General features: G+C 39.0%; 2 protein-coding genes across 5 annotated transcripts in view; one reads left to right on the top strand and one right to left on the bottom strand.

Moving 5' to 3' along the window:
* The window catches only part of MYOT (myotilin), a 23,017-nt gene extending 13,109 nt beyond the window's left edge, over window positions 1-9,908 (top strand). For both annotated transcript variants that reach the window (XM_017867843.1, XM_017867842.1), the window contains exons 5-10: window positions 2,602-2,651; window positions 3,751-3,883; window positions 5,133-5,340; window positions 8,090-8,255; window positions 8,922-9,055; window positions 9,270-9,908. In XM_017867843.1, coding sequence (XP_017723332.1) covers window positions 2,602-2,651; window positions 3,751-3,883; window positions 5,133-5,340; window positions 8,090-8,255; window positions 8,922-9,055; window positions 9,270-9,442 — 864 coding nt within the window. In that variant the 3' untranslated portion in view covers window positions 9,443-9,908. The remainder of the gene's footprint in view (window positions 1-2,601; window positions 2,652-3,750; window positions 3,884-5,132; window positions 5,341-8,089; window positions 8,256-8,921; window positions 9,056-9,269) is intronic.
* The window catches only part of KLHL3 (kelch like family member 3), a 295,050-nt gene extending 283,309 nt beyond the window's left edge, over window positions 1-11,741 (bottom strand). For 2 of the 3 annotated variants that reach the window (XM_017867838.1, XM_017867839.1), the window contains exon 1: window positions 11,259-11,741. The gene's annotated coding sequence lies outside the window, so the exon portion shown is untranslated. Of the gene's footprint in view, window positions 1-4,996; window positions 5,104-11,258 lie in introns of those variants that run through there. The other variant, XM_017867841.1, reaches the window with a different exon arrangement.
* Between the last annotated feature and the right edge of the window lie 36 nt (window positions 11,742-11,777).

The following is an 11,777-nucleotide window of genomic DNA, read 5'->3' as shown; positions in this document are numbered from 1 at the left end:
ATTCACATTTAGGGAGGAGAACCACACGTTTTGACCCGCTCTTTTTTTTTTTTTTTTTTTTTTTAGACAGTCTTGCTCTGTCACCCAGGCAGGCTAGAGTACAGTGGTGCAACCTCAGCTCACTGCAAACTCCACCTCCCGGCTTCAAATGATTCTCTTGCCTCAGCCTCTCAAGTAGCTGGGATTACAGGTGCACACCACCAGGCCCAGCTAATTTTTGTATTTTTAGTAGAGATGGAGTTTCACCATGTTGGCCAGGCTGGGACGCCTCAGCCTCCAAAAGTTTTGGGATTACAGGTGTGAGCCACCACACCTGGCCTCAACTTGATTTTAACAAGTAAACTTAACCCCAAAGACAGTCAGTGGCTGGGCACGGTGGCTCACACTTGTAATCTCAGCACTTTGGGAAGCCAAGGCAGGTGGATCACAAGGTCAAGAGATTGAGACGATCCTAGCCAACATGGTGAAACCCAGACTCTACTGAAAATATGAAAATTAGCTGGGCGTGGTGGCGGGCGCCTGTAGTCCCAGCTACTCAGGAGGCTGAGGCAGAAGAATCGCTTGAACCCAGGAAATGGAGATTGCAGTGAACCAAAATCACTCCACTGCACTCCAGCCTGGGTGACAGAGCGAGACTCCATCTCAAACAAAAAAAGAAAAATGTTCAGTTGGACAGGTAGACTGAATGTTAGCACTCTTTCTTCCTTCTGTAGTTACCTTTCATTCCCTTCAAAAAGTCCACAAGAAACTAGGAGCCAAAGAGATTAAACTAGGAACACAAGTATTCCTAGCTTCCAAAGGCAGAAAACTGAAATTCAGTTTTTTTTTTTTCCAACCTTGGCCTCCCAACTTCAAGTGATTCTCATGCCTCAGACTCCCAAATAGACAGAACTATAGGTGCGCATACCATGCTGGCTAATTTTTGTATTTTTAGCAGAGACGGTGATTCACCATGTTACCCACCCTGGTCTCAAACTCCTGAGCTCAACTGATCCACCTAGCTCAGCCTCCCAAAGTGCTGGGATTACAGGCATGAGCCACCACACCTGGCCTTTGAAATTAAGTTTTTTGGTTCTGTTTGATGCAACTACACCTACTAAAAAGGACGGATGAGTGTCTACCAGAGCAAGAACTAGAAACCGAAAAGAGAACTTAAATTTATTTTTGGCTACTAAACAGTTCATGAATTTGTTCATTCAACTAATTTACATGGAGAACCTACTTGTATGTTGGGCTCTGCACTTGGTATGGAAGATTATAGCAAAAATGAGACACAAACTCATCACTATTAGGGGAAGTACTCAAAGCAATATTATACTGATGATGGGTTTGTTTTTTTTTTTTTTTGAGACGGAGTCTCACTCTGTCACCCAGGCTGGAGTGCAGCAATGCAATCTCAGCTCACTGCAACCTCTGCCTCCCGGGTTCAAGCGATTCTCCTGCCTCAGCCTCCCAAGTAGCTGGGATTATAGGCATGCACCAACATGCCCAGCTAATTTTTTGTATTTTTAGTAGAGATGGGGTTTCACCATGTTGGCCAGGCTGGTCTCGACCTCCTGACCTCAAGTGATCCACCTGCCTTGACCTCCCAAAGTACTGGGATTATAGGCGTTAGCCACCACACCCAGCCTGGATATTTTTAATTGGATTACTTTTACTTTACCAAAAAATTAGTTGATTTGTTTGATCACTGAATTGACCGGTTGTTTGGATATTCTGCTTAGAGAACCTTAAGGCTAGCCAAAAATTGTTACAGATTTGTAAGACTTTTGTCTTAAAAATGACAAAATACATTAGCTAAATAGATTCATCCCAAAGCAAATTATTTGTACTCAGATTTTGTGTGCTCCTACATAGTTTTGGGTAGGGTCTGTATTTTCCACTTTGTATCTCCCACTGTGCTAAGCACAGTGAAACGCAAAATACACACTACTTAATCAATTAGTTCTCTTATAGTTTTCATAAATCCCTGATTTCATTCTCAAATAATTTTCTGGTGTTCAGATATAAATCCTGTAAGATGTTTGCTTAAATATAACTTTATTAATCAGGAATTAACGCTATTTTACAAAGCTTGTTCATAGCTCTACACACACCTTTTGTGAAGTCCATCAGGATTTTGTGCCATGAGCTAAAAAGATAAGAATTTTCCAGTCTAATATGTGTTTACTGCTGTTGGTGCCACTTTTGAGCAGCAGGCATAATACCCCATATCTACTGCCAATACAAGTGACTTCATGTCTATTCCTGTTTTACTAAAGGACAATCTGTACTCTGCGCTCTCATTTCAAATGCACCAGGGAGACACATCATCCTTTGTCATAAAATAGTCGTTCGAAAAATGAACCACCATCAATTCCAAGTCTAGCTAATTTTCACAAATAATATTTGTTAAATAGTCCTATTAATTCTGGGCTTTCTTGCTAGAGTGGTAGTATATTAGTGTACTGTATTTTAAGTGCTTAAAAGCTGAATGTATAGAACTTACCAGGGCTGTACAAATACAGCCAAAATAGGAATGTTCCTTTCAACTATACTTAATTCTGCTTCATTCAAGCTAACAATTGCATGTAAACATTCTTACTTTGTTTTAATTTCAAGCAACATAACTCAGAACATGCGCGACTGCAAGTTCCTACATCACAAGTAAGGTAAAAATTTTTTAATTTTAAAGAAATGTATGTTTTCCTACCTAAAATATTTCAGCTTAAAAATGTAATATTTATAAAGCCCTCGAGCCTACTCTATATCTTTTAAAAAAAAAAATGTGTATTTTCTAATGTCTGAGATGATGACCAAAATTTTGACGTTAAGTATCAAAACTATCACAGGGGAATTTTTTAATGTTTTGGTCAAATAAGCCAGGCCCATGCTTCTATATTAAACAATTTTCTCATGACAATGGAGACCCAATTCTAATTATACAATCTTTGGTGGTAAGAATACTCTACTGGGTACTGGGCATTTTAATAGATCATTTCTTCATCAATTGATGGCACTGTAAAAGAGAAACTAAGATGTACAATTTGTACCAGATATTTCTAAATTGCTACCATTTCTAATAGTCATCAAATATGCCACAGGTAAATACAGCCCTATGGCCTCTCTCCATTGTTATTACACTATCAGATCAAATAGTAGAATCTCTGGTTTCAAATTTGATGGCTAGGCTGGACGCGGTGGCTCATGCCTGTAATCCTAGCACTCTGGAAGGCCAAGGTGGGTAGATCACCTGAGGTCAGGAGTTCAAGACCAGGCTGATCAACATAGTGAAACCCCGTCTCTACTAAAAATACAAAATTAGCCAGGTGTAGTGGCACATGCCTATAATTCCAGCTACTCGGGAGGCTGAGGCAGGAGAACCACTTGAACCCAAGAGGCGGAGGTTGGTATAACTGAAATACATCTCTGAATATCACCATATACATGTTCACACCACCCCTATAGAAAAACGTCAAAAACTTAATTTGGATTTATTTATTTATTTTTGAGACAGACTCTCGCTCTGTTGTCCAGGCTGGAGTGCAGCCACGTGATCTCGGCTCACTGCAACCTCCGCCTCCCAAGTTCAAGCGATTCTCCTGCCTTAGCCTCCCGAGTGAGCTGAGATTGGGCCACTGCACTCCAGCCTGGGCAACAAGAGTGAAACTCCATTGCAAAAAAAGTAAAGTTGATGGCTAAACTATATTTGTGCAAAATGAAAAGCAATGATAATATTTACATATAGTTGTTATCAAAATATTCTTGTAGAAGTAGATCATCCTCAAGGGGAGATGTGAATGATCAGGATGCAATCCAGGAGAAATTTTACCCACCACGTTTCATTCAAGTGCCAGAGAACATGTCGATTGATGAAGGAAGATTCTGCAGAATGGACTTCAAAGTAAGAGAAGAGTTCAAAAGTACTGGGGGAAAATTAACAATGGGATACTGTTTTGAAAAATGTCCTTTTCCTACTTCATAGCTTGTACAATGGACAAGAACACAAATTCTGAAGCCAAACTGAAGTGGGTTTGAATTCTGGCTCTGCCACTTTCCGGCTAAGCAACCTTAGACAAGTCATTTAACCTCTCTGTGCTTTTGTCTCCTCATCTGTAAAATGGGATAATACCCCAAAAAGTTATGAGGATTAATCGTAAATAGGTATACCTCATAAATACTCTTTATAAGTGAAGCTATCAGAACAACAGAATTTGTAAACTATAATGCCTTTTTTTTTCTGAGACAGGGTCTTGCTCTGTCACCCACGCTGGAGTGCAATGGTGCAATCTCAGCTCACTGCAACCTGTCTTCCAGGTTCAAGCCATCCTCCCACCTCAGCCTCCCTAGCAGCTGAAACTACAGACACATGCCACCATGCCCAGCTAGTCTAGAACTCCTGGGTTCAAGGCGATCCACTCACCTTGGCTTCCCAAAGTGTTGGGATTACAGGCGTAAGCCACTGTGCCCAGGCTTAACGTATAATGTCTCTCCAGTTCTCCTCTATCAAGAAATTCAAGCCACCCTGTTTTCTTTTGCCCTAAAAGAGTCCCTCAGACTAGAAACGCTCTTTAGAAGAGGTTACATTTTTATTATCCTTATTTTGGAGAACTTTTCGTTATAAAATTTTTTTTCCAGATTCCTTATGAACTAAAGTTAGTGTTAAAGCTTTGGATTTCATTAACAGTTTATGTAAAAACACTTAACAAATTGCCATTTATATGCCAAACTATAGCTCAAGAACACTCTGTTTTAGAAAAATTATTCATTAGATCAGCAAGCCTCATATATATGTGCCTCTGTGACATCATTTGCAGTCACATTTAGCCAGAAAAGCAATATGACTTCTATATTCCTTATAGAAATCAATGTAACGTAAATTAATGTTCTAAGTATAGTAATTAAGAGTTCATAAAGAGACTGAGGTTGCATGTAAAAGGTTTGAGATAGTCTAAAAATACTATATTAATTTCAAGGATCTTATTTTCCAATGTTTTGTTTAAAAAAGTATAAATACCTTTTGAGCCCTTGCTTTGCATTTCAATCACAAACCCACTCAGATACGGGAACTGTTTAAATTCATATATGGACAAATAGGTTTCAGTGATGTAATACTTTAAAATTCTGCCATCTCCTTGTGTTTTTCTTTCTAGGTGAGCGGACTGCCAGCTCCTGATGTGTCATGGTATCTAAATGGAAGACCAGTTCAATCAGATGATTTGCACAAAATGATAGTGTCTGAGAAGGGTCTTCATTCACTCATCTTTGAAGTAGTCAGAGCTTCAGATGCAGGGGCTTATGCATGTGTTGCCAAGAATAGAGCAGGAGAAGCCACCTTCACTGTGCAGCTGGATGTCCTTGGTAAGCCTCCAAAAAGACCCTTGAGAATTCCTTAAAATCCAGAAGTATTGAAAAAAAGAAGGTATTTTAAAAGAAAAGCCCAGCAGACTTCATATTTAAGGTTAATGTCTACACAACTTATTGGACTGTCCATTTTTATCTACAAACCACAGGAAAAAATATACATATATGTACACACACATACACATACACACACACAGACACACACATATATATGTAAAGGAAAGTCAGTGAAACTAGAATGAAAGATCTATCACCAAAGCTTTTCTGGAAAGAAAAGTCATACAATTTTAGACAAACCAAATAAGGAAGCATAAGCATTTCTAGATGTAACTATAGAGTCTCAAAATAAAAATCTTAGTCTAATCATTTCTCTGGTCTTTGTTTCTCCAAAATGAGGATAATAAAAATAATCAATCTGACTCATGATATTACGGAATTATCATAATCTGTCATAATGTTAAATACATAGTTTAAAAGTGAAGAGTAGGAAGGGTATAGTGACTCAGGCCTGTAATCCCAACACTTTAAGAGGCGCCAAGGTGGGAGGATCACTTGAGCCAAGGAGTTTGAGACCAGCGGGGTAACAAATAGCAACACCTTCTTTGTCTCTACAAAAAATTTAAAAAATTAGCTGGGCATAGTGGTGCCAGCTACTAGAGAGGCTAAGGTGGGAGGATAACTTGAGCCTGGAGTTGGAGGTTACAGTGAGCTATGATTGCACCACTGTACTCCAGCCTGGGTGACAGAGTAAGACCTTGTTTTAAAAAATTTCTTAAAAAATTAAGAGTAAATATCAACTTTTAATCTTAGACTATGTCCTTTTTACTAGGAAACTAATCTCTAATTATAACCAAAACAGTCCTACTTGCTTTAGAAAACAGGTATGGCTACATTTATGTCTCAAATCTGTCTTAAGTAGGGCAGTTCTTATAAAACTGGTGTCTGGTTTTTAAATTTTACACTTTAAGTGCTTTAAATATACAAGTTGGGTATCCCTAATCCAAAAATCTGAAATCTTTAAGATGCTCCAAAATCGACATGACACACAAAGGAAATGTTCATTAGAGCATTCTGGATTTTCAGATTAAGGATGCTCAACAAGTATAACGCTAATATTCTAAAATAAAAAAAAAAATCAGAAATCCAAAACACTTCTGGTCCCAAGCATTTCAGATAATGGATACTCAACCCATACCACATTTTTAATACTTTAAACCATTGTATATTGCATAAGAGATATTTTGCTATAATTCACTGTTTATTATACAAAAGTTTGATCAGGTTAAAGGATAAACTATTTCTTGAGTTTATATTCCACCCAGATCAATACAAAATCTTTAAGATTATTCCATAATATACCAAAGGACCTCAATCTAAGGGAAAACTAGTGAACTGGCGATTTTCTTTTTTTTTTTTTTTTTTTTTGAGACGGAGTCTCGCTGTGTCGCCCAGGCTGGAGTGCAGTGGCCGGATCTCAGCTCACTGCAAGCTCCGCCCCCCGGGTTTACGCCATTCTCCTGCCTCAGCCTCCCAAGTAGCTGGGACTACAGGCGCCCGCCACCTCGCCCGGCTAGTTTTTTTTATTTTTTAGTAGAGACGGGGTTTCACCGTATTAGCCAGGATGGTCTCGATCTCCTGACCTCGTGATCCACCCGTCTCGGCCTCCCAAAGTGCTGGGATTACAGGCTTGAGCCACCGCGCCCGGCCGAGCTGGCAATTTTCAAAAACACATACAATTTAAGTGATTAAAGTTTAGGCAAATCTTACTTGTACCAATTGCTTCAGAAATACTACAATAGTAGAGCTGAAAGAGATCTTGGCTGCCATCTGTTTAATCTCATCTCTCCTTCAGAAAAATCAGGGTTATGGTACTGAACTATTCTTTCCTCTCTCCCCTCAGGTAGGAAAACAAGGTCATAATAATTACTGATATTCCCATATTCCTTCACAATTTACAAAGTATCTCTTTGTTTATTATCTCATTTGTTCCTTACAATTATTTTGTGTGGTAGACAAAACAGTTACTACTACCTGGATTTTTTTTTTTTTAAACAGTAGATAAAACTGAGACTCAGAGAAACTAAACAAAATTTTATCAATTTTGCATGGCTCGTGGAGCCACTAGGTAATTTGAACCCAAGTTGTCTGATACTCTTTCCATCACTCATGCCACCTCCCTGTAGATGAGATGATTAAAAAACACAACTTAAATTTGGGCCAGGGGCAGTGGCTCATGCCTGTAATCCCAACACTTTACGAGGCTAAGGTGGGCAGATCACTTGAGGCCAGGAGTTAAGAGATCAGCCTGGCTAACATGGCAAAACCCCATGTCCACTAAAAAAATACAAAAATTAGCCGGGTGTGGTGCACGCCTGTAATCCTAGCTCCTCAGGAGGCTGTGGCAGGAGAACTCCTTGAACCTGGGAGGCGGAGGTTGCAGTGAGCCAAGATCGAACCACTGCACTCCAGCCTGGGCAAAAGAGTGAGACTTCGCCTCAAAAAAAAAAGAATATGACTTAAGTTTGAATGAAATATAATTATCTGATTATCAATTCAATGAATCATTACATTAGAGTTTAGAATTCTGAATGGTATAATAAAATAGTATTGCATGTCTTTTTAACTAAAAGTTTCTAATTCTGTTGCTGTTGGTTTTAATATTTTAATATCAACATACAAATTTCATAATGATTTAATACCTTTTTTACAATATTTCAAACACTTGAATTTTTGTATTAATATATAGCAAAAGAACATAAAAGAGCACCAATGTTTATCTACAAACCACAGAGCAAAAAAGTTTTAGAGGGAGACTCAGTGAAACTAGAATGCCAGATCTCGGCTATACCTCCACCAAAGCTTTTCTGGAAAAGAAATAATGAAATGGTACAATTCAACACTGACCGAATAAGGTAGGATATGTATTTCTAGACTTACTGTAGTTTATTTGGGCAAATCCAGTTATACTTCTTAACATGCATTATAAATGGCATGCATTTACTCCATTTTGTCTAGTTTTTAAAACACTAAAAAGATATAATATAATAAAATATATATTAGATAATAAATATAAGAAAACTTCAGTAAGCCAGATTCCACTAATCAGAAATGTAAGGCATAAAGCAGACTAGGATTTATCTTTTTATCAATGATTGATGGAAAGATGGCTCAAAGAAATGACATAACAAGATTAAAGGGGGATATTTTCTTTTCTTTTCTTTTCCTTTTTTTCTTTACAAAAAGCTTCAGCCTTTATTAAACAAAGGAGGAGGTAGGAGACAGATAAGAGAACAGGTTCAGAACCCCTCCCTTCCCCTATATATACACATAAATACAAACACAGACACACCCGATGAATGACAGAGACCATCAGCGACCAGGGGACAGACTGAAGGGCAGAGGGAGACAGCACCCAAGGGGGGATGTTTAATTTAAGAAAACCAATAGCTATTTGGCAATAAATAGATACAGCTTGGGAATTTTCAAATTTTTTTTCTTCTCAGTCTGACTGTAGGTCAGAGACATCCACTTCCCAGAAATAATTCCTGTACTTTCATTTCTTAAAAAATGTTTTTCAGCTTATATCAAGATAACACTGGAAGAGTTACTTTACTGATAAAAGATGTAAACAAGAAAGATGCTGGGTGGTATACTGTGTCAGCAGTTAATGAAGCTGGAGTGACCACATGTAACACAAGATTAGACGTTACGGGTATGTCATACTATTAACCGAAGTATTATAAGGGATTTAACTAGGAAGATTTAATAAGAAATGCAAATTCCAGCGGAGTATAAAAGTTGAGAGATTTTCCCCATATATAATCAGTTTTGGTTCTTTTTTCTTTTCCTGTCTGATAATAAATACTTAGGTGACCAATTTGGTTAGAACAGGTTTTCTGAATCAACTTTTATGTGATCTATTTCAGCACGTCCAAACCAAACTCTTCCAGCTCCTAAGCAGTTACGGGTTCGACCAACATTCAGCAAATATTTAGCACTAAACGGGAGAGGTTTGGATGTAAAACAAGCTTTTAACCCAGAAGGAGAATTTCAGCGTTTGGCAGCTCAATCTGGACTCTATGAAAGTGAAGAACTTTAATAACTTTACCAACCTTGGAAAACAGCCAACTACACCATTAGTAATACAATTGATCACATTTTTTTGAAATTAATCCATAGCTGTATTAACAGATTATGGTTTTAATTAGGTAATATAGTTAATATATATTTATAATATTATTTATCCTTTGACTCTTGCACATTCTATGTACTCCTCCGATTTGTGAAGCCTACAGGAAATCTGGGTATATGGATTTGTAACTGTAGAAGACCATCTTAAAATACAGGATTTTAACATTTAAGTCATACACATTTAACAATTACAGGTTATAAATTAGTATCAACTTTTTAAACACATCTAATGCTTGTAATAACATTTATTGGTACTACTTTCTAAATACTGTTTTACCCGTTTTCTCTTGTAGGAATACTAACATGGTATAGATTATCTGAGTGTTCCACAGTTTTATGTCAAAAGAGAATAAAATTCAAATATTTAAAACGGACTGTCTCCTCTTCACAAAAGTCTAGATCTGTAAAATAAAACTCCACTCAGCAAAACCTATGAATAACAAGTTCCAAAAGAGGAATGTTATATTCTAGAACAGTGTGAAGCTCACTTACAGCTCAGCCAATGCCTCTAGAAAACTGAGCTAGACTTTCCATGGTTTGCACGTCAAAGGCAACCACGATTAACTTAAATCATGACTGAATCTACCGAATTTGTGATTTTCTTTTAACCAAACAGGTCTCTAATTCTTCAGGATTTTTCAGTCTGTTATGCTCAAAGGAATAAGAATAGTCTCTAGAGGTTATCTGCTTAATTCTCATAGTTAATGTAAATTTGACAGCCCTGTAGTCCCAGCTGCTGGGAAAGGTTGAGCTGGGGATCCCTTAAGATCAGGAGTTTGAGGCCATACTGGGAAACATAGGGAGACTCCTTCTCTAAAAAAAAAAAAAAAAAAAAAAAAAAAAAAAAAAAAAAAAAAAAAAACTATTATTATGTAAATTTGAATACCTATTTATGGGTGTTTTTCCTCCAATAATTTCAATTTCAGATAACCTGTTACTTTAGAAAGCATAATTTTGTGAACAGCTGAGAGTCCCAGTACAGGAAAGCCCAAATCCTTTTGTTAAAACTATTCCAAAGCTTTTTTCCCTCTCGGGCCTCTAGTTCACTGGCTGTCAGCCTTTTGCGAGGCCTCTCCTGTTCCTCTCATCAATGGTAGTTTTTGACCCTCACTACTGTGTGGCCCAGTTTTGCTTTTTATCTATAAACAGCATTTATCGACATCAGTCTACATCTCTTTCAGGGAAATAACGAAAGTGGCTTTCTGTTTTACTTTCAAAACTGTTTAGTGTTTTCTTTGCACGTTTCCCTGCGGCCTTTGGACTGGATTCCATTTTATTTTCCTTTTTATCAACACGAGAATCCGTCCTGGTCTTACATCCTGGAGGGTTTTTGGCTGCCTTAATTTACAGCCAAATTAGTTTGGCCTTTTTCTATAGCTGGTTTACCAACCTTCTCATCTTTGCAAAGCTTCTGGGTCAGATATGGGTCTGGGCTCCCAAGGACTCCTGTTTTGGCCTGCCCTTTCGCATAATCACTGCAGGGTTTTTCATCTATTTTTACATTAGGGGGGCAGGAGAGTGGAAGCTACTTCCAGCAACAGCTCTCGGTTAATAACCAGTTTCTGCAAGTAGCAGCAGCAGCAGCAGCAGCAGCAGCAGCGTGGGGTCACGGTTAGGTATTTGGGCTTGGGCATCCAACAGACTTGGCCCCAACTTTCAGTGAATTATTTCATTTCTCAGCGTCTCGGTTTCTTCAGGCCTAAAATGAGGACAAAAATACCTACCTTTCACGGAGGTGGATGTGCAGACTAACAAGGCGATAAATGTTAAAGGTATTCGAGAAAGAGAAGCCCGTGATAATGAATGATACGATTTTTAAGCCCACAGCCAGGTTATTCCCAGAAGTTGGCCCTCCGCACCAGACCGCCACAGCCCGCAGCCCGCCTCGGGCGAAAGGCCTCCCGGGCCTCTGCGGCGCAGCCGCGCTGAAGACTCCTTGAGTAGCTCGCAGCCAAGGAGGAGCCGGGGGCTCGCGCAGGCGTCAGAGCCGGGCAGCGCGCTCCGCGAGACCAGTGCGCAAGCGCCGCGGCCCCGGGCGAACGAACTGGCGGTGTAGTGGGGCTCCGCCATGGCTGAGGCGTCACGGTGGCACCGAGGCGGTGAGGGATGCTCTTAAGGAATGGGAGGGACAGGGGCGATTTGGCAGTTCCAGACACCCTGAAAGGAACTCTGCGGCCCCACATTCAATTCATGTGAGAGATGTGACTGCCGACAGCTTTTTTTTTTTTTTTTTTTTTTTTTTT

This window comes from Rhinopithecus bieti, unplaced genomic scaffold, assembly GCF_001698545.2.
Source record: "Rhinopithecus bieti isolate Rb0 unplaced genomic scaffold, ASM169854v2 scaffold_4475, whole genome shotgun sequence".
In the NCBI taxonomy this organism is placed as follows: Eukaryota; Metazoa; Chordata; class Mammalia; order Primates; family Cercopithecidae; genus Rhinopithecus; species Rhinopithecus bieti.
The sequence above is the reverse complement of the archived record's forward strand: the minus strand, read 5'-3'. Positions and strand labels throughout refer to the sequence as shown.